Here is a 23,502-nt window from a genome sequence, read left to right as displayed (position 1 = left end):
AAAAAAGTTCTCAACTTGAACATATGATAGCACAAATTAAATTGAACTGTCAGAAAGGCCAGTAAAAGCTCTCCTACAGCTATTACACTCATATAAACCGCACAAAAAGTCCTACTACCTGGTGGCCTACTTGCAAAATCTGGAAGTTTAGGGCCTGAATTATCTAAATTCATTCCTTGTTCTCCAGACATCGATGACTGATCACTCTCCTCCAGGCCAGCTGGACGTGGTTCTGAAGAACTGAAAGAAAAATAATTGCAATTAAGATCCAGCCCTCACATCAGCATTTGACTTCTGCTTCCATACCTAAGTACTCGAGTAGATCATTTTTAGCACTTTTCACAGACCTGCACATAACTCACTGACACAAACCACGACTTCTGGTATAACACGACAAACTCGAACACAGAGCCCAGCTCTGCCGACAGTTACCCCTGTGCCTTAAATATTACTGAAAAGGAAACGAGTTGCCTGGTGCTCTATTGATCATAAACATTTCCTTTGTTTCTGCCTTGAATGTGAGTTTTATAACTAAAAGAATGCCAATGGATATTTCAAATTATATATATATATATATGTATGTATTTTTAAAAAATTAAATAGCTTTCCCTCTAATAGTGCTGTGACATCTCTATAGATAAGTAAGTACCATGGGTAGATACACAAAAATTTATTCTAATGGTAGCACCATTTCTTCCAGTATCATACCCAGAGGTGACCAGCTCAGGGGATCAGAGATGTCTGTTAACACCACAGCACTGACGTGTCAGACATTTAAAGTCACTTGCCAGAGCACAGACCTTTGGGGGACACTGCAGCTCTGGAAGCGATCACGGAATCACCAAATGGTTTGGGTTGGAAAGGACCTTAAAGCTCATCTAGTTCCACCCTCTTCCATGAGCAGGGACACCTTCCAGCAGCCCAGGTTGCTCAGAGCCCCGTCCAGCCCGGCCCTGGACACTGCAGGGATGGGGATCCAGAGCTGCTCTGGGCAGCCTCTGCCAGGGTCACACCTCACGGGGAAGAACTTCTTCCTATCGTCTAGACTAAATCTACCCTCTTGTGGTTTAAAACTGTTACCCCTCAACATAATCCTGCAATTTCTGTACCTGCTGTGACTGGCATTCCTGAGGACAACAGAGAGCCCTAGTGCACCTCAAGATACCACCCAATACTGGACTCCCTGGTAAGTGTCCCCCCCAGCATTACTGCAGGTCCCCTTCAGGTACAGAAAGGCCACAATAAGTCTCCCCGCAGCTTCTCTTCTCCAGCTGAACCCCCCAACTCTCTCAGCCCATCCTCCCAGCAGAGCTGCTCCAGCCTCGGATCATTTCTGGGGCTCCTCTGGCCCCTCTCCAGCAGGTCCATGTGTGTCCTGTGCTGAGGACCCAGAGCTGGACCAGCCCTGCAGGGGAGTCTCACCAGAGCGGGGCAGAGGGGCAGATCCCCCCCAAACCTGCTGCCCACGGGGCTGGGGATGCTGCCCAGGATACGGTTGAATTTCTGGGCTGCAAACACACAATGACGGATCATGTCCAGATTTTCATCCACCGGTGTCCCCAAGCACCTCTCCAGGGTTACCTGATGCTCCAGGAGACTCTCTTAAGACTCCATAAAATCGTTCAGATTCAATGCCCAATATTTCCACTGAACCAAGACAGCTTTTGCAGACTTAGAAAAAACCAAGTTTCTATAGTTATCAATATATATGGTGAGCGGATGTAGGATATAGAGGGATGAAGAGTAAAAGACTATAACTGCTTATCAGCTTCATGAGTATACGAAGGGTGTAGGGAGATCTATGGAATATAAGCTCTGAGTTAAACTTAAAGACATCAAAGTAAGACCACTGCCACCAAAGTGAGGAAGAATCATGCAAAAATGCCAAGAGCAAAAGAAATTTTCAGGAAAAGAATTCGAAGTATACAAAGGCAGAGAACTCTATCTTATTTAATTTTACTTGAGAGTAACCGCTTCTGGCATCTGCACAGCTGACAAGGAGACACAGACACGTCCTAATGTCCTATTAACTACTTAACCAGCGTGTGACTTGAACTACCCTGAACTACTGCAGGTCAAAACTGGGGAGAACATAAACCAAGAGAGAAGAAAGGCGAGAAATGGGGCAAACACAGAACCGCTTCCAGCACAAGTGTTGCCAAGGGAAGTATTTGAGTTAAACCTTTTGTCTAATGCAGCACATCACCAACTTTCGTGATGCAGTTGTACACTCACATGCCTCCACCAATAAAGTTGATGAAAACTGGCAAAATACTTATTAGCAGCCACAGAAATACATATTAGCAGCCCCAGAAGCAGCATATTAGCAGCCCCAAATGAACAAAAGTCCTGGCAACAAAATCACCCAGAGGAGCTGCAGCCTTTGATGGAGGTGCCAGCAACATGAACTGGAATAACTGCCTAAAATTGTGAATACAATCTGGAGTTTGTAATTTTGCCATTTGTGATTTATTTGTAATGGTGGGAGATTAAAAATGCTACAGTTAAAGACTAGATTAAAAGCCGATGCAGAGCATCACTGCACAAACAGGTTTAACCTAGAAAACAATCACGCAAAATCGATTCTTGGAAAACATCTCCTGCCAGATGGGTCTAATCGAGCAAGCTCTATAAACCTTGCAAAATAGGCATGAGCTTTGTTTGCCAGCAAAGAGGAGCAGCTATTGCAGAAGACTGCTACTGTAAATGCTGGAAAACTTAAACATAACTTGAATTTTGAACGTAGCTGAAATTCACTGGGCATATTTAACAACCATCAGTCACCAAAAAGAAACCCAAACCAACAACAAATTCTGAATATAAGTAACAAGCAAGATGAGAAATTGGTGTGAGAGGGACAAATATTAAAGTCATAGAATGTCCTGAGCTGGAAGGGACACACAATGCTCATCGAGTCCGACTCCTGTCCCTGCACAGGACACCCCACAGGTCACCCCGTGTGTCTGAGGACGTTGTCCAGTCTCTTCTTGAACACTGTCAGGCTGGGGCTGTGACACCTCCCTGGGGAGCCTGTTCCAGTGTCCAGCACCCTGTGGGTGAAGAAATTGTATTTGTTCATCTTTCCTGTTGCTCTGGATGTAATAAAAGCCAACTGCACACGAGGTACAGTACGGATCGTCGTAAGGGAACCCTCTGCTCCACCAGCTGCATTCTCAAGCACAACCTTCAGATACAAAATCCCTTGTCAGAGTGGAAAGAACTCCAGGAGACAAAACCAAAAAACCAAACCAACCCCCAACAAACAAAACCACCCAGCCAACAAACCTACACCAAAAAGGGCTGCAGATGCTGAAATAAGGCGTGCAAAAATGATATCACGGTACAGGTGTAAGCAGAATCAGCCCTGCCAACACGGTACGATGTTCTGCAACAACTTTTGCTTTTACAGAAAAGTCGTTGTCCCCTGATGCTGAATGAGTTTCATCTCCCATGTGCACAGGACTGTCACCTCCAGGCCCACGCTCAAAAGCTCTGAATCTGGGAACAACCTCCCTGTGCTGCCGCGTGTCCCCGCCTGCACGTCACCCCCACCCCGGCACCGCAGCCCTGAGCACCCCCAGGGACTCTACCCAGCGCACCCCACGGGTATGGTCTGTGCACAGGAGAACGTTGAACAACAGTTCGTTTGTGCATGCATTTAATAGAATTAACTAAGATGTTTTATCTACAATCACATTTCATCTAGCATCTTTTCCCTCAGTTTACACCCCATTACCTACAGTCTTCAGGTTCAGAAAACGGACACGATCTCTTTTAAACAACCTATTTTTTCCAAAATGTCTTGGTTTTCATTCCAATGCTGAGTTGCTCAATTAAACAAACCCTTAAAACTATTTTAAACTCAGGGGAATGAACTCTTGTCAATAGCTCACTTATCCTATTTACACTCTAATACGGCTCAGCCTACAAACCGTATTATTAATGGTACTTTTGTTACTATATTATTACATCTTCTGAGATGATTTCTAAGGAAAAAAAACTCCATGTTCATCAAATTAACTGCATTTCCACACAGGGTTTGCTGCTCTGAACTCTAAACTTCCTGAGAAAGAATGACGGAGGAGAAGCTGAGATGAAAAGCATCCTATTTGCTTTTGACGCAAAGGAAGGGGATCCAAATTGGATTTTAAAGTGTCAGCAATTCCAAGACAGGAAAACGCTGAGCTCGCCTAAGGGTGCTGGGGCACTGCAGTCACCTTGCTTTTGCTGGAGAATAATCTCAACCACACTTGTAAGGATAGTTCCCTTCTTACTGCCCCTGCAAGGATAAAGTGATTAATATATAGCCTATTAAGAAACAAACTGCTAATCCACACCCGGTGCCAAAACAGCATTCTACAGGCAGCAATGAGAAGAGAACGTTCACTGAAAAGCAACAGAATTGTTACAAAGCGGTATTTCCTTTGTTAATGCACCAAAATCTGATTAAAAGCCTTATTGAAGAGCTAGGAATTCTTTTGAATTGTCATAGCTCAATAGAAAAGCTAAAATTTAGGCTGACTTTATTGTGAAAACTTTTTAACGAGCAAATAGTCTTGTGGGGCTCACACGGGAGATTCTCCACTCCCTTCTGCATCTTCATGGCTGCGCTGGACTCTCTCCAGAACTGGAGACAATATTCCAGATGCGGTCTCACCAGCGCTTGCACTTAAAATTGCTGGAACGGCAAACTGAAGACACCTACACGCCCTCACGCACCTCCCTTCAACACAGCCAAAGACAAGCAAAGCTGGAAAGCTCCCCTGCGGCCTCCCTCGCGGGCCTGACCGCTCCTTGCGCAGCAGCAGGACAGACGGACCGTGGCCGTCCCACCGTGGCCATCCCGCCATGGCCGTCCCACCGCGGCCATCCCACCGCGGCCGTCCCAGCGCCCGCCGGGCCCGGGGCAGCCCTGGGCAGCACGTGGCAGACGCTGACGAGCCAGAACGAGTTGGGCCAGAGCCGAGCTGGGATCCCGGTCACGGTTGCCACGTCTCCGTGACGCTGAGCCCACCCACACGTGGGGCACTCAGCTCCCGCCCAGTCACTTCGAGCAGGTTTTCACAGAGGCCACAGACTGTGTCTCCTTCTGATCTCACCTGAAATCACACCGCCTGTTTTCAGCAGCATGGAGCTGACAGGCCATACCACCCCCATATGTAATTATATAGCATGTATTTGAAAGACTTTTTTTCAAGGCTGATTAGATCAGCATGCTTTGCTTTACCTTTGCTATGCAGCATTTTTGCACCTGTAAAATGAACATAACACCTCCTGTATTTTATTTTAGTACTAGTTAAGCCAGTTAACGATTGTCACAAAAGATCACTTGCTATAGATGATGCGAGTTATTTCAGTGCAGAACCAAAATGTCCCTGAGAAAATTCAATTTTCACAAAGGAATCTTGCCATTGTGCAGAAAATGAAGGTTGGGGCTACACAACAAATAACCAAAGGAAAAAATTAAATACTGAAAAGTCGCTTAGTACTCAAACGCCATCCACTCTTTGCACTGAACTGGACATCTGTCTCTGGAAACAGTAGCATGAACTTCATGTTACGACTAATAATGATTATTCAAAAGACTGGGACTGGTGGAAGCAGAGTCACACCAGTAGCTTAACGTGCCATTGCTACCTTTTTGTTTGTTTCAGAATTTAACTTTGAAATTTGGATATTCCTGGTTTATAATTTTCTGTGCAGAGTTTTTCCATTTTTTTCTAAAGCAAACTGGAAACAGTGCCCAGAAGTTCCATCGGGTGGATTCCTGTTAATGCTCCTGGGGTTCATCTGCAGCTTTAGAAGAATTAGATACAGCATACCTGTCTTTACCACCAGCTGACTAACGGGACAGCGGCAGCATCCTGCTGCCCTGTGCTGGTATGAGCAGACTGTCAACAGCGAAAGGTGACAGGACAGCTGATGAAGAATATGTTGGCCAAAGAGGAACGGAGAGATTCAGCAACCTTGTATTTCCATCTAACAGGTACACTCATTCATTATCTCTCAATATCACCCATTTGTCTTTTCCCTTTCAAGGGTTGTGGATTTTCCTTCCTTCCTAATCTCTTCCAGGCCAGGAAGACCAGCACTGCTTGGGCTTGTTATCCTCATACCCAGAAAGTACCAGGTTCCTCCCTCTAAATTCTAGCAGCAGCTCCAACTATGAGAGAAGTCTAGCTCAATGCCAGGCAGAACCATGACAGGATATACACATAATTCATGAAACAAGTCCCCCAAAATCTCTACTGCACATATTATATGGAGGCTGCTAATTCTTCTGAAAGTACTTCCCAACCTTTGTGGCTGACCAACGGCTCAGAAAAGGCACCTCCTCTCCCAAGGGCTGCGGCACCACGTGCCACTGACATTTAGAAACGACTCCTGCACTTCCCTTACCCAGTAAATGTAAGGAATGGTGATGTTATAATTGGGTTTATAACCAAGCTCGGATGTCTGCATGGGATTTTTTTAATCTTGAATGAACCTTGCAGTGGCAGACTTGCCAGTGGGTTATCATTTAACTCTTGAGAGAAATTGTTAGAATATGAAATAATACAGGTCCTTTCTCACCCCATACTTGCTGAAAAATATTGACAAGTTCCCTGTGGAGCTTCCCCATGCCCCTTATAAAAACGATGTAATATTAAACCTACGTTGTTTGTTCTAGTTGTTGATTATTTTTCTTCTTCCTTGGAGGCTTCTTCTTTTTCGGCTTGTTGGCATTCTGATTATTTTGTTTGTTGTTCACACCAAAGTGTCCTGCCGATATATCGCTTTGTAGAAGGTTAACCAAGAGCGGGCTCGTGAGCGTAACATCTTTATTGACGGGAAAAACAGGATTCTGCCCACAGGAAATCTGATTCCCATTTGGCGTTCCACTAAACCCAGTATTGAAAGGCAGCCCATGGCCAGAGAAATGACTCCCTGAAGCACTGTTGTTTCCTTGCATTGCTTGCATATGAGAAGGCACCATGTTTGGCTGCTGCACAGGAACATCAGGTAACATCTGTGCCAAGTTCACATCGTTGTTTGTTGTAGTCGTAGTATCCCCAAGTTGCTGAGATATGTGAGGACCAGGTCCAGTGGGTCTTAAAACTTGCCCTTGAATTCCCATAACCTGAGAAGGATTACCATTCACAGGGCCTTGCTGAGCCATCATCTGCCCAGTGAACTGCACCATGTTTCCTTGCATGTTTGGGGTTGGTCCTCTCATCAGTTGAGCTGGCCCCGTCATAACATTGGACTGGTTTTGCGTACTAAAAGGCTGTTTATTTCCTTGCATCTGAGTGGTCATCATCTGTTCCATCATCGAGTTTTGCTGTAACAAGACCTGGCCCTGAGGTCCCATCATCTGATTGTGTGTAGACATCATCTGTTGTCCCTGCTGGGGAATCATCTGTTTGGGTGGGGTCATCCTTTGGGGAGAAGGACCAAGATTTTGGTTTTGTGGTGTCACCATCATTTGGCCTTGTGGCATGAGCTGAGTTCGAGAAAGTATCATCTGGTTTTGAGGGTTCAGCGATCCCTGAGCCTGAATGTTCACCATCTGTCCTTGAGAAGACACAATTTGCTGGTGCATGCCCATGAGCTGAGACTGTGGTCCTTGCTGCGGCTGTCCCTGGATGTTGCCCATGTTCACCTGCGACACCCCACTAGCACCAGCCTGCTGGTTGTTCATATTTCCATGAAGTCCCATTAGATTGGTCTGCATCATATTGGGTGGGCCATGTGGTGCTTGCATCTGATTTTGAGGAGGTCCAGATCCTTGGCCACCTTAAAAAAAAGAAAGAAATTGCCAGTAAGAAACTGTTTGGAATAGTATAAAAGTTTTCACATCTTTTGATGTTAAGTACTCCAAAACGGTTTTCTTCCTTTTTCCAATAAACTGGAATATCTCACATGTTTGCAGTCCTGTGATGCAATGCTTGATGCTACAGGTACATGTGAGTTGTTAAAACAAAACCTCATACTTCTCAGAATAAACCCTTAGACTGGTATACTTCCCACGTACCCCACTACAGAGGACACAACAGAAATTTAATTTCACTTGTTATCTATATGTAAGTTTGAAAATCTTCCATAATATCACCTGACTTAACAGAATAATTCCAAACTAAAATAAGCTTCAAACCTTAAGGTTATTTTATAATGGGTTAAAAAAGAAATACACAGGCAATCCTGCTGAGATGTCATTATCAGGGTATTCATAATCCAGACAAAAGACTAATAATCAGATTGTTAAATGGAGACATTTGTGAACTAAAAATTTAATTTTACAAGACTAACTGTAAGTACAGTTCCAAAGCTTTCAAAGGAACTAATAAATCATATTTTCAAAGCAAAACAAGATTATTTTGTTGTTCTGCTTCTAGGATAATGACACCCTTGGGTTTTTTTCTCCTGGACAAGAAGTTACCTTTGTGTTCTACCTTTATTAACCCAGCCTCCAAATTTAAATGCTACTTCCATTCAATTCCTTAACAGATTCTTCTGGATATGAGTACCACAGTCCTAATCAATAATAGTTGGGTAGTTTGAAAAACACAAGCAGCCTCCTGCTTTTCTTCCCTCATTTAGCAACACCCAAAGAAGGCCCGTGCAGCTCCAGCGAGCTAACTCCCTATTAACGACAAGAGTTCAGCGCTCTGGTATCTGTGTTACACAAGTAAAGGCATAATTTTCTACCAAAAAAGACAACACCGAGGAATGGCCCATTTCCCCCAGACCTGTGTGCTGCACGTTTTGGCTGGTTTGCAGCTGCGGGGCTCCGCTGTTCACCGGCGTCCCGGGGGCTGTGGAGGGGACCTGGCCCTGCAGGAAGCTCTGGCTGGGCTGGCCCGCGGGGAACCCCGGCGGGAGGCGCTTGGGCATTCCTGAGGACAGGAATTGTCTGGTTAGTAAGCATGGAAAATGGGAGGAAAATATAAAAATCTATAATTGGAGCATGATAGGAAGAATACCTGTGAATCTGTACTGTCACATTACACGTTCAGGCAGAAAGTGTTTTTTTGCCAATATAAGAAACCCACTGAAGACATTTATAGCTCTTATCTGTGCAATAATTCTGCCTAACAAGTTACCGTGACTCAGTTCAAACTGTAATTTAAGCACAAAACTTACCCCACACAGAAGGCAAGAAGTCCATGTTTGACTTTTTAGAAACTAGAAATTAAAGTACGATGCGTTGCTGTTTTCCTCTCTACTGCACCTCAACTCTAATCAGGCCCTTAACTTACTCCACATACGCAAACACCAGTATCTTGCATTTTTGTCACAGGGATGTGCTCCTCTCAGCAACTCTCACCGTAACACACCAGGTGCACACTCCTGAGCGCTCCTGCATGGCTGCCACGTGTGCGCACCCCAAATAACCCAGCTGGGCTGGGGAACCGCATGAGACGGCACATCCAGAGCGCAGAACGATGCTCCTGCAGACAACGATGCTCCTGCAGACAACAATGCTCCTGCAGTTCCTGCTGCCAGAGCAAGTTGTTCTGCAGACCCCTGTCTGGCACAACCCCCACGCTGTGACACACCAAAACATCACCGCTGCTGGGGACAGAGAGGAAAACCTTCCTTCTACCTACCAACGTGAGCACAGCATAAATGGGTTTAATAGAACCTACTTCTTTTAACTCACTGTCAAATAAATGCTGCCACAGACCTAGAAGCAACCCTGTCCTTCCTTATTTTTCAGACCCACAATACGCAAGCAGAATTTGACTTTGGTTCCTTCTACAGTTACAGCTTTCCTGCACACTTAATTGTATTGCTTGTGTTAATTAATCTTGTCTTAGTATTGTAATTATTATTTCAAGATAATTAAGCTTACAGGTCAAACAATAAGACGCATCTGCAAATATGGAACATATAGTACTTGAAACATCACATCCTCAGACTATAGTTTTAGTTCTGCTAAACTTTTAGGAAAGTTTTGAACGTAGGAATGCTTGAACTGAGAAAAAACAAGTATTAACTTGGCCGATTCCAAATCTAACGTAAATCCTGATTTACTAAATTAACTAGGTGAAATGGAAAGTGTTTTAATATATTCATTTACTCCAAACCTTTCAATGCAAGATGGCTTAAAAACTGAAAAATCTGTGGTTACAAATTAATTAACGTACAAATTGCAGCAAGGAATTGGCATGCACAGAAGGCTGGCAAAAATCTCAGCAAGTGGGAGCAATATAGCTGTGCTGAAACCAGTGGAATCCTGCACAGCAGGACTGCTGATTTTAGCAGTATGGTCCACAGTGAATCCAAATCACGTATTGGGTAGTTTATTTGAGGTGTCATTTTTAACTCAAAAAGGTTTTGTTTGTAGTAGGTTTACTTAGAAAGGAAGGAAAATACAGAGGTTTTACTACCTAGAGGTCATGGCTGTGCTGCCTAGAGGAAATGATTCCTGATGGGAACATATGGCTGGTGAGGAAAAACTGTAGGGAAATGTGACTATAATAAATAATAAATAACTGATCTAGATGGAGACAAGATAAGATATACCAAGTACAGGGCACTGGCAGATCGTAAGAATGGTCTGCAAGAGGAAAACCTTGAAAATGAGACAATTCATCTGAATCAAATTAATCTCAACTCAAATGAGACCCATGGTACAAACAGTGAAAATGAGAAGCTTGTCCAGATCAGCAGACCAAGAAACGGGTATTCCTTACAGCCTCTTGGGCAGATTTCAGACATACAATGTGAGAATGCAAGAAACTAGGATATGTATGTGTGTGTATGTAGGTGGACAAAGTATATGGCTCACATTTTATAAGTACAGAAATAAAATATTTCAAAGGCTTAAGCAAGAGCTTGTGTATGGGTGTCTGAGAGCAGCCATTCAAGGGAAAGATGAAGAAATGAGTGAGCAGAGAAAAGTGCTAGAAGTCTGGCACCGAACTACAAAATGCTCAAAGGGAAAAAACACCAAGGACACAAACAAGATCTTGGGACTGACAAATGAAATTCCTTCACTGTTACAGAAGAATCCAAGGAGTAGTAAGCAAAAGATATGAGTGTGGAGGTCTGATGAGAAAACTAAAGACAATATAGTTAAAACTGAAGTTAAAACATCCCTTGACCTCAATTTTAGAACAGGGAATACAACAGCATGGCAATAATAGCTCTTTCCTCTTTTATGTGGGAAGAAACTAATGACAAAGACAGGTTCAAGAAGAGACATCCACAACTTGGAAAGGAAGATGCAAAATAATGCCTCACTTCTGTAGTTGAAAATGTAAATGGTGACAGAGGAAGTTGAAGAGAGAAAGAAAACGTTCATTTGTTCTTATTACACTCTTGCTCAAACAAAAATGCCCCCTCCCCCAAGAACAACCACAAACCAAAACAAAAAAACCCCACATCATCTCTGAATATCCTGAACTTGCTTAGGACAACAGAAGAATTGCCAAGAGGACGACTGGCAGCCATAACCAGCACCTGCACGCAGCAATTTCCTCCTGCAGCAGCGCAGGGTCTGCCCTCAGGTCACCACTGACACTGCAGGGCAGAGACGGAGAAACCAAGTGATGCTGACGCTAATTCGCTCCCACCCCCTTTATACTCAATTTATACCTTTATTCTGTCTTTCAAAGGATCTCATCAAAACTCACAGCAACATTGGTTCTAGCCATTTTGTTTCTTTTCTTTTTAAAATAAAAGAAGGTCTCAGCACTTCTTACCTCCTAAACCAGGGTGTAAACCTTGTGCACCTTGGTTTTGCTGCTGCATCACCATGAAGTTGGGGGGTACGTTCCCCTGTTGCACCATAGGATTACGACTGGGAGAACTGACAGGCTGCTGGAATCCCTGGGGAAGCGTGCTACTCTGGGGAGGCCTTGGTCCCATCTGCTGCTGCGGCTGGTTAACTGTTGGAGATGATGCAGGAGATCCCTGCTGGAAGGAGGAGGGAGAGGAAGCAGGAGACTTGTTGGTCAGGTGGGGCTGTTGTAGTGGCGTAGGAACCCGTGAGGGCCCTCCCTGAAGGCTTTTCATTTGAGGAGCAGTAAACTGGCCAGGATTGCTCATTTGGGGAAAGTTTGAGTGAGCCTGGGAAGCTTGCTGGCTTCCAAAAGGATATGGAGGTGGAGGATGAGTAGGAGTTTGTACTGTTGCTAGAGATGGTCTTGCTTGAAGTTGCTGCTGCATTTGTCCAGGCAACGGGGCCTTTTTCCAACCCTGGTTTACTGTCAATGTACCCAATGCTCCCTGGGTCGGAGGAGGCTGAAGTGCTCCAGAAGGAAGCTGGTTCCAGCCAGGGGGAACTGGAACCTGTGCTGGTGAAGTAAAGGAAGGTCGAATACCCTGCTGTGGCTGCTGATGTGGCTGGGGAGGACGCGTCTGCAACTGCGTTTGCTGCTGTAGCTGCTGAAAGTTGGCTGAGTTCATCTGCCTGTTTAGAGGAACTGACTGCATTGAATGGAGCTGGGGAGCTAAAGATCCAGATGGATGATTTTGCTGCTGGATATTTAGCCCAGATAAGAGTGGGTCCATTGCATCTATTAAAATAGCAAAGAAAAGTAAAAAAAAAAAAATAATAATAACCTACTGAAGACAAAACCCATACAAAGACAAAACCAAGAAAGGATAAATTGCTTGCTTGCATTTGCTTGCTCTGCACAAAAATTCACGTTCCAATGTTCCAATTTCTCCAACAGACAGAATGGGCAATGCTCTAAAAAATCTGCAGGTTGTTCGGGAATCCTGAGAAGCCAGGTCTTATCAATTTATAACCTCTACAGTGAAGCACAACAGTTCCACAGTGCTTGTTGCTACAAACTAATGTAAACCCTCAACACACTTAGAATCATAGAATCACAGAATATCTCAAGTTGGAAAATACCCACAAGGATCATTAAGCCCAACTCCTTGCTGCCCGCAGGACTATTCGAAAATAAACTATATGACTAAGAGCATCATCCAGACACTCCTTGAACTACGACAGACTTAGTGCTGTGACCACTTCCCCAGGGAATTTGTTCCAGGGACCGACCACCCTCCCAGTGAAGAACCTATTCCTAATGTCCGGTCTGAACTTCCCCTGATGCAGCTTCATTCCCTTCCCTCGTGTCCTGTCGCTGGTCACCAGAGCGAGGAGATCAGCACCTCCCCTCCACTGCCCCCTGAGGAGGGTGTAGACTGTGATGAGAACACCCCTCAGTGATGAGGACACCCCTCAGTGTTGAGGACACCCCTCAGCCTTCTCCAAGCTGAACAGACCAAGTGATCTCAGCTGCTCCTCGTTAGTCTTGCCCTGGAGACCTTTCACCATCTTGGTCACCCTCCTCTGGACACACTCCAGTTGTTTGATGTCCTTCTGCTCCTGAGGCACCCAGCACTGTCCCCAGTGCTCGAGGTGGGGCCGCAGCAGGGCAGTGCAGAGAGGACACTGTGCTGGACGCAGCCCAGGACACGCCTGGCCCTTTGGGCCGCCAGGGCACACGGCTGACTCCTGCTCAACTTGCCATCAACCCAAACCCCAGATCTCTCCATGGAGCTGCTCTCCAGCCTCTCAGACCCCAATTTGTATATATAACCCACTTGTTGGGGCATTTATCCCTACCAGTTTAAAAAAGTGGCATAACAAGGAATTAAGGTAGTATCGTAAACTCATATTCTCAGAATGTTTAAAACATTTCTGAAAAATGCTATCTGTTAGAATAAAATTGCAGAGATCTACAGAGGCTGGCAAGTACTGCCACCATACATGGAGAGACAATGAAAACTCCCTCTCTTTTTCTGTAGTCCTACAAGTGCAAGTAACTTGTACTGGCAGAACTGTGAAGAATAAACTCTGACCATTTGCACTCCTCAGATCCCCAGCCCTTAACTTCCCAGTCTACCTTCGCCTCCTGAAAAGCACTTTGCTCAGTCTGGTGCATTTGCTTCCTACCAGAGACATCTGCCTCCCTCAACCAACCCTCTCACCTTTATCTAAGCATAAAGCGCAGTCACAGCAGTTCTATTGCGAAAATACCTCTGCCGCTGCTCAACGCATTTGACCAGAACACCAAGCTTATTAGGCACCCAAATTATCCCTGGGGACACGGAGGGTTCCACAGAAAGAGTAAGTCCAGAGAGGACAGGGGAAATACTCAAGGAGAATTCTGCAGTACTCTTGTGAGTACACGCTCAAGCCTGTGTGATGAAGAATAAAAATTCAAAACCATTTTCAGGTCAGTACTGTGACTACATGTTACCACCTGGCTGCGAGGAAGGCCGAGGTGTTCTTGTCTGCAGCTCAGCACCAGCACCAGCAGCCACCATTGAGGAGGGCACGTTTCCACCCTGGGACATCATGACAGCTGCAGCATTGCTCATTCTTATTAAACCTTAAAAAATAAAAATAGACATTATCAAGTCTTGCAGTTTTAGCATACAGAAAAATTTTAGATTATTTTTTTACAAGAAAAATTTATATTCATTAAGAAAACATTTATTTCGACTTTAAGAATTGTTTGTCCAATATAACCTGAGGACACATGTCTCTCTGAGAGCTCAGATTCCCTGGTATAAAATAAACAAATTAAGGTCATGCTGAAGTTTTTCCTTTAGCACCGAACTTTTTAAAAGGCTATAGAAGGAAACACCACGGAGTCATTGTTTGAGCCTCACTTGCCACTAAAGTCACCAAGTGATGAGATTGTATCAGTTACACATGTATCAAGGTTTTTGCAAAATCTGATATGAAAAAGTAACTGAGGCATTGTAAGAGCAGGATTTCAATGTTTCACTTCCACAGGCTGCTATTTTATGAAATGGTTTATATTGTTGACCTGCTGGTTACCTTGTTGTTGTATTTATACTGGTTACGTTTACTTTGTTGACCTGCAGGCAAGAAATGAAGCTCCTGATGGTCACACTGAAGATCAGAGCAGACACTTTCAAGCACACTTTCCTTAAATGTTTTACATTCCTTGTTAAGCACAATTATTTAACTACTGTTTAATCGGGTTTCTACAGAAGTGAAACGTTCTGCCCATTCTTTCCCATTGACAGCCACACATGCATCTTATATTAACTCTTGACTGAAAAGATTCCCATTTTTTAAATCGCTTTAAATCCTATTTACTAAGATACTAATCAGTTTATTTTGCTTATGATTCAGCTATTAAAAAATACTACAGTAACTTTTTTTTAAACTCTTCATAGAAATCTGACTTTTTAGTTAAATATTACTTATGTACATATAATGCTCTAAAAGGTAGAGTTTAATAAAACTACACCTCTCTGGGAAAATTAATATTCTATGATCAGATCTCAAAAGTTTATCAGGAAATAAAAAGAGAGACTAACAATGACAGTGTCCTGTCCTTCCCACAATTATAATGTATTTAATCTAGTGTCGCTTATTACTGTACACTGAACAAAGGCTTATGCTCACTTTCATAAAGGTGGCGACATATAAAACTGATTTGTGAATTCACTACGCTAGACTCATCCGCTTTTACAGTATTTATGTAGAAAAAAACCAAACCAAAACACCAAAACTGAAACAAAAACTTGAACCACCAAACCCTCAAAAAACCCCCTAAACAAACCAATCTGCCCCACCCAGATCATTTCAACGTTTGGGGGAAAAAATGCAGCCGACTGTTTACTTTACATAATGTGGGACACGGCCTGACAGCACAGAAACAACACCGCACATTAATTAAAATGGCAATTATAATTCTGCAAACAATAATTGCTATAATCAGTGACATTTTATTATTAGCTTAGCAACAAATTTCCAAGTGTTTAAAGCTTCAAAGGACTCTACCTTGTCCCCCTTGCATGGGAAACGCGGTTTCCACGCGCACGGCGCTGCCGGCCCCCAGGGGCCCGTTGATCCGCACGTCCTGGCTCCTGCTCTGAGCCAACGCCAAGTTGATGGCACCTTCCCCTGCAAGAGACGGACACCTTGGGTGAGCTGAATCACACATGGAGAAGCAGGACACAGACATTTTCAAAACGACATTTAAAAGATGTCATGGAAAGAGGGACAAACTTTACCTATAATGCGAACTCTAGAAGGATAGTTATGCATCACACTACCTCTATCTCCTGGATTTCAATTTTAAGAAAAACAAACACCATGACAAGCATTAAAAGCCCTTGGTTTCACCCTGAGTGTGCTCTTGAACAATCGCCCAGAACGGACATCGGAATTGTGAAATCCACTCAAAACTTGTTCTTGAGAAAATCTCATATGAAATAATTAGGGGAAAAAAAATGAGGGCACATTTTGCTAGCTAACAGTCAAAAAACGTTTATGAGGAGTTTTCCTGATGTTCTGAGGGTCTTTGGCTATTATATTTATTTTTAAACCTACTCCTGAAAGAATAAAAATCTCAAGCTACCTTTTCACTGAAGTCATTCTCCAGATTACTAAATTACGAGTTTTGCAACATTAACCAAGTACACAAAACCGCTTGTTGAGAATACTTGAAATTTAGCTTAGTGCCTTTGGAAACAAATTAAGCGTGAGGTACCTTCAATCTGAACTGAGAGAATCCCCAGGTCTCGAAGCTGTTGGTTGTTATTCTGAGCCAGAATTCGCAGCCGCTCGGCAGCTTCCCGGGGTATGTTGAAGGTGACGCGGACGCTGTTCCATGGCTCTATCTTCTGCAGCTTTAACTTGTTGGATTCTTAAAAGGAAAACAGTCAGACTCAGTGCAAAGACAGTTTTCAAACAAGTACGATGAAATAACTTGATAAAAAAAGCACAGCAGAAAAAACTGAAAGAATTATTTGGCTTTGAAAATGATCAGTGGTTGGTCTCGGGCACAGGAGATTTCTCCAGCACCGGGTTACAGCAACCGATGCTGCCAAACCACTTCAGGTATTTTCCAAAAATTTGTGATATAAACACTGTCCAACTAATAACCAATGCAACAGCCAACACAACCACTTCATAATATTAGTCAAAAATTGAAATATTCTGTGGATAAAGTACTTTGGAAAGATATTAAAATGTCTAATAAAAGATAGAGTAAATTTGTTTAGAGAACCAGAGGGATGTGTGAAAAAAATCACTACAAGAATTAAACCCTCATTCTTGAAATACTTGCTCTACAAATGCTTTTGAAACCATCTTTTTTTCTTTTTTTTTTTAGAAGACCAGTGCCAACAGTCCTAGCAGTATTTCATTGATTTCTATCATATTATTTAGTATTTCTGAATAGGAACATTCAATCCACTGCGAAAGGCATATTAATGTTTTGCAAAATATTTAGTTGCAGATTTTCTGAAAACATATTCTACATATGAATATTTCTATGCAGATCAGTTGTTTTAAAAGCAACAGGTGGGAATTAGCAAAGCGGCAGGGCAGCCACGGTGGATGTATTATCTGAAGTGGTACCTAAGAAGATTACAGCAAGGAGCCCAAGAACGGACACCAGACCCAACTGACCACAACTGCACAAAACGGAAAGAACAAAGTGACAAAGAGGTTCAGTTTGATTATTCAGAAGTCATAGGTTATTTCTCTGAAAGGTATTTTACATTACTGTGCTCATTTGACTGAAAATAGGTTCATTTTCTTCATGCATTAGAAATCTTTGTTTTGTTTTGTAGCTAGCACAGTTGTTGTCTGAATTTAGTTTGAGAACAAGCAGATAACAGCCCAGCACAGAGTTAATGTTTTTGATTGCTCTGGTCTGAGGGCCAAGGACACCCTGAGCTCTGCCCACAGGTGCGAGGCAGCGAGGAAGGGGACGGACGGACAGAGCTGGACTGACACCCAGGCTGAGAAATGAGAGTATTCCAGCCCATTAGTGTCAGGCTTCAGATTTAAGGAGAGTTGCTCTTCCAGGTTGTTTCCCTTGCTATCAAGCCGGGGGAGTTCAGTCGGGACATTTAGCCTGGCATTTTGTCATTTTGCAGAGGCCTCTGGGCTTTTCTGCCTTTTTCCTCTTTTCTCTCTCTGGGATCAGCCGTGGGACCAGGTGTGGTTTGCTGGGACTGGCTGCTCAGTTGTGGACAGAGCTCATCAGGAATTGCCTCAAGTACCTTTTATTTCTATTTTATATATATATTTACTAGTAGTGCATTAGTATTTAGTTATTTTATTAAACTGTGTTTATCTCAATCCAAGTTTCTCCCTTCCCTTTCGATTCTCTCCCCTGTTGGGGGTGAGGGAGGAGGTGAGCGAGCAGCTACTGTGGTTGTATTGCTACCTCAGGTTAAACCATGACAATTACTGAAAAAACAAAGACTGCAATGAACATTTTGAAACCTAATCCAGAAACTTCGTTTTGTTTAAACACCAAGACTGCCTGCCTGAAGAAGAAAGGTGGATTCTGCATTGTACGGTGTGATTTCAGATCACCCAACAGAGGAGTAGCGTGCTGGGATGGTGACGCAGAGCTCTGAGGCAAAGCTTGGGCCACAACGGCAGGACAGGGAGAGAGGGGTCTGAGCCATTCTGTGGCTCTGGGACTGGAGCTGGTGACACTGTGCCAGCTCAGACCAGCGCTGCTGTGCTCCCGCTCTCCAACGCTCTTCTGGTTACGTGTTCCTGCCACCGCACCGCCCAGCTTTAGCTCTTCCTATTGCAAACCAGGCCAACAGCAAGGGATGAAGCCGTTAACCCGATGTTCAAGGGGTATCAGCTGAGGGGCAGTGGTGGGGAGCTGGCGGTGGGGACGGAGCACGTCACTGACCCACGCACACTGAGCCCAACCTCGCCAAGGGGCTGTTGAGTCAGGAAGGTTGTACTTGTACAAGCACAACCATGTCACCAGCTGTCAACAACCACCACGCTCCCCAGCCAAGGGGTCATGGCCCCGAGCCGGCTGGTGCTCAAGAAGCGTTTGGACAACGCTCTCAGGTACACAGTTTAACTTTCAGGTTGTCCAGTGCCAAGTCAGGAGTTGGATTCGTGGGTCTCTTCCGACTCACGATTCTATGATCTTTTGCAAAGATGCTCAGAAAGTGGACAGATGTCTTTGTCCAGATCTAGATGTGCTGGTAAAAGATTCTCCCAAAAGCCTGTTATCATTCACTACATACACAGATGTGCCCAGACCTCAGTGGGTATGCGGGGGTATGTGAGAGCACTCCACGTCCTCCACCAGAAAACCAAAAACCAAACCAACCAAACAAAAACAATCAGGTAGGGTAGGTCAATGTAGCAGCAAAGGGGTAGTAACATCTTGGAGTAACACAGTTACTTGAGAGTGAACTTGTTCTCAGACAAACGGCAGTGGTTTAAATTGGATGGTTTGGGTAGTAAAAAACATCTCCGTGGACAAGACTGGCTTCACTTTCATGTAACACAGCGACATGTAATGGAGGGAAATGAAAGAGAAAAAAAACAAGTAAAACATGGAAACTGAAGGGGAATAAATGAATTCACTAATGAAATCAGTTTTGAAAAATAAAACAACTGCAGAAACTCGCACCCTGTGTCTCTGAGAACAACAGTTCCCAAATCCACTAGGAATAACCCAGACAAATCTTATTACAAACTAAGTAACTCGAAAACAACATAATCTATTTCTCTATACAAGCACCCTAAGTAAATGAATACTTAAAGGACAGTTGAAAAATTGCAAGAAGGTACGTTACCCATGTGTAAAAGGCCAGGCACATTCTCCAATATGATATCTAGTTTCTGCTCAAAGTCTCTGTCACCTATATTTCCTTTAAAAGCTACAAAGATCGTGGAATCCTCAGGAGCAGCATCCTCTTTCAGTTCATCTTCCTCCAGTCCTGAATCAAAATCCACCTCTAAGTCTTCCATAGCTGAGGAGTACAAGGAGGCATATGTATCTTTTAAGTTAGGTAGATCATCCAAAACCATTGTTTCCAACAATGGGAGCCTGTCAGACGTTAAGATGATGCTTGGGAGGGGAAAAAAAAATTATAATAAGTATAATAGTAAGTATGTAAAGACATTAACAACTGCTTTCAATGGCATGTAAGATCATTGACAGAAAAACCTACCGGGTGACCCAATGCTAGTGTCTGCAAGACAAACTGTGCGACTTGGAAAACCGTGGCCATTGCAGCACCCAAGCTGTGCGTCCACTAGAACAAACAGAAGTGGTTTCCTGACAGAATCCTGCTGCACATGACTTGAGAAGTGTTCCAGTTGACCTAAATGACAGTCAGGTAGAAAGCAAGGTAGTGGGGAAGAAAAAAAAAAAAAAATCAATGACTTAAATCTCCATATTGTACAGCAAATAAGCACCCAGCACCAATCCTGCAGTGCCCGACTGCCGGGAAATGACGACACTGACAGCAACACTTCACTAGAGAGAGACAGAAAACCCAGCAGATGCAGCTGGAACGACTGCAGATGCAACAGGCAACTCCTCCATCCAGCAAAGCAGCAGGAAACAAAGCAGCCAGAGAACATTTTTATCAGGAGAAATTTAGCATTTGACAAATATTTCACTCCCACCCAGAGAAACCTCAAGCATACTATGCCTGCTTTCTAAAAGTTTAGGTGTTTTCAGCTGCTTATGCACATTACCACCTGAAATTCACTCCCCCTTGCTGGCCCACAACTCCCTCCATGGCCCTATTGAGCTTGGATAAGAATGAATTCAGTAAATCAAGTCACACACCTGATGTTTTTTATTTTGTAAAATGTCTTGACTTTGCAATAAATTTTACTTGACATTACGATGGTAATCTGCTATCTGTACAGAAGTACAATCTACTATAAAAGCTATCCCTGTATCTACGAACAATACCCATGTTAAGATACATGTTTTTCCACTCCAACACGAGCCATTACACGGGCCCCAGCACTAACTCCTCCCGGTGAGGCCCCTATGATCACACTCAACATTTTGCAAGTATTGCTAAGAAGATTAAAACCATCTACACCAACAGCCAAAGCTGATGGCAAAACCCAAGAAGGGACTTGCTCCTGACACAAATCAATTCAACAACCGGGACTGTCAAGACCTCATAACTCCAAAGCTGTCAGTATTCAGCACAACCCACCAAAAACGTTTCTTTTGGGACAACATACCCTCGAATAGGATACAGACCGGGGTGTTGGCAGAGGTTCAAGTTCCCAACACAAATTTAAACCACAACTCTGAGATTAACACTGAGTTGCAGATACTGGCCAGGAAACAGCCCTTTTTAAGGAAACGATAACTATGTCAGACAAGCTGAGATTCAGCTTTACATTGTTTGTACACTCGCATAATGTTGCTGAAGGGACAATATTACAAACGAAAAAACAAGGACTCAGAAGTCACAAAATACCCACAGCTTTTGATCAGGTCTCTACAAACACACTTACTGCGATCTTACAAAATATGATATTTTTTTGTCTCCCTGGCAACCCTACACCACACTGGGCAGCCTAAATGGCATTAACGAATAACCACCTATTTAACACACAGCTACTCTCTCATCCCGCAGCACCAGCCCTTCCTTCTCAAACGTGGCTCAAATGGCAGATTCAAAACACAGTTAGTTTTGTCTCACAAACTCTTCTGCAGTCTTGCAACAGAAAGTAAGTAAAAGTGTTTCACAGTCACTGATCTATTTCCATAGTGCTTTCATAAGTTACTTCTTATTACCATGGAAATTCTGAAGACTGGGAATAGAGATTTTTTTTTTAAATTCATTACCAGGTGAACACAGAGACAAATAAATCTTTTTTTCCCCAGGCTCTTTGCTGCTCAGCTCTGTATCTAAATTACAGGCCTGAGTGTTCAGTACCTCCATTAAGTCAAACTATTTAGTTTCACGTCAGGTGCCGAGAAAATGAGAATGACAATTAATAACCATCTGTGAAAAGCTGTTTTAATTGATTTTCACACACAATTTCTTGGACAGAGAACTTCCCTCCCAGAGCTCGCTTTACACCACCCAGGGGAGAATTCCTGCTCCTTCTGCACCCCTACATTGTTCATTACACGGAAACCGACCGCGGGGAGAAAGGAACTGGGAGTCCAACACAAACCATCTTTTTAACGACCAAGCACAGTCATTCTGTGCACTGAATGAGGCAAGTAACCTCTGAAATATAAGCACTATATTTTGAAGAAAATTACACAGCAAATTATTTACCTGAAAATCTTGAGTAAGTTTTTCAGGCAGAAAGATCTCAGCTCAACATACAGGACCTTATGTGTTGAAAAAGCACAATTACTTAGAGGGGATGGGATGTTACACCTGCAGCAAGAAACATGAGTATTCCTGACAACAAAGAAATAAAAGGTTTTTAATCTTTTTCTGAATGGAAGTGTCTGAAGCATCTACTTTCTCCGTGAAACAGCAGAGCTCCAGACTGCTCCAACGGGGGGGTTTAAAGACTTCAGCTTAGACCAGATTCCACCAACCTCGCCTCAACGTGCCAACATCTGACATTTCTTGAATTTATGGCCCTTCACGGACACTAGTAAAATAGTTCACTAAATCCTGAAGGACCACAGGCTTTGTTTCATCTGACTCAGAAAATCATAGGACAGCAGGGGAACCTTGAGTTAAGGAAAATAAAACCAAAACCGCACCGAACTTTAAAATTTACTCTCTGGGTAAGAACATGTGGCTACAGCTCCCTTCGCATTTTCTCTCTTCACATTATGCTCCTCAAGCATCTCTGTTACATCCACCTTTCCTCTCTCCCTCTCAAACACACACAGCTCAGTCCACTCCTACATTCAGGTATAATTTATCTGAAGTATGACAGGAGGAAGCAATGATCTGCAAAATCTTCCTCTTCAGGCAGAGCACAGCACGCCACCCATCTCAAACCAAATGAATCCCAGCTGCATCCCTCGTCCTAACAAATTCTGTAATCTCCTGGTTATAGGTTTGACTTCCATAAATCACGAGCCAGCACATAACCGCAATGAGCCTGTACCTTTGCTCAACACTCTTCCACATAAATACAAAAAGCCTTTACACACAGGCAAAACTCTGACCATTCAATAATTCCTGTAAACTAGATGAACACCCAGCAGACTCGAGTATCTCTGGTGAGCAAGAACCATACCTGAACCTGAGCTGTCCAAAGAACACACATGGCCTCCTTCCCGCCCCTGCTCCCTGTCTTTTAGAGTTTATAATTTAATATTTCCCATTACACAATTGTTTCTACAAACTCAGAGCAAGTCCAGTGCTACCACATGGCAACCACCTACCCATGAACCTGGCCTGGGACACGCCACAGCAGCACAAAAAGCCTGTTTGTTAGAAAGCTGGTTTTATTCAGTATAGTCTAATTATTAAAAATATGTAACTGAAGTGAGGTGGGGATAAACAGCCAGATAACAGACTGATAACCAAAATGCACCTGCAGTATCGACTGAGGGCAGGGGGTGGCAGGGGACAGCCCATGAGGACAGGAGTGCCCACACCAAGGACGCAGAGCACCCCCCAGGCTGCTGGAGCTCCTGGGTACGCTGACCACACAGGTAAAACAACTGACGGAGTAAAATGGGCCAGACAGACACTATCCCGAGGCAAAGTTCACGTAGGATAAATGATGCCACAGTCTAGATCTGGGCTGATGGACAGCTGGGTCCCAGAAGG

General features: G+C 43.7%; 1 protein-coding gene across 6 annotated transcripts in view; it reads right to left on the bottom strand.

The window, feature by feature from the left end:
- NCOA6 (nuclear receptor coactivator 6) overlaps positions 1-23,502 on the bottom strand; it is a 46,039-nt gene that overhangs the window by 13,541 nt on the left and 8,996 nt on the right. For 5 of the 6 annotated variants that reach the window (XM_065645383.1, XM_065645385.1, XM_065645382.1 and 2 more), the window contains exons 3-11: positions 19,942-20,094; positions 19,564-19,838; positions 16,482-16,637; positions 15,770-15,892; positions 14,211-14,339; positions 11,691-12,506; positions 8,730-8,876; positions 6,657-7,776; positions 119-240 (exon numbers count right to left, since the gene is read on the bottom strand). In XM_065645383.1, coding sequence (XP_065501455.1) covers positions 119-240; positions 6,657-7,776; positions 8,730-8,876; positions 11,691-12,506; positions 14,211-14,339; positions 15,770-15,892; positions 16,482-16,637; positions 19,564-19,798 — 2,848 coding nt within the window. In that variant the 5' untranslated portion in view covers positions 19,799-19,838; positions 19,942-20,094. The remainder of the gene's footprint in view (positions 1-118; positions 241-6,656; positions 7,777-8,729; positions 8,877-11,690; positions 12,507-14,210; positions 14,340-15,769; positions 15,893-16,481; positions 16,638-19,563; positions 19,839-19,941; positions 20,095-23,502) is intronic. The other variant, XM_065645387.1, reaches the window with a different exon arrangement.

Source organism: Caloenas nicobarica, chromosome 15, assembly GCF_036013445.1.
Source record: "Caloenas nicobarica isolate bCalNic1 chromosome 15, bCalNic1.hap1, whole genome shotgun sequence".
Taxonomy (NCBI): domain Eukaryota; kingdom Metazoa; phylum Chordata; class Aves; order Columbiformes; family Columbidae; genus Caloenas; species Caloenas nicobarica.
This window is presented reverse-complemented; position numbering and strand designations above follow the sequence as displayed.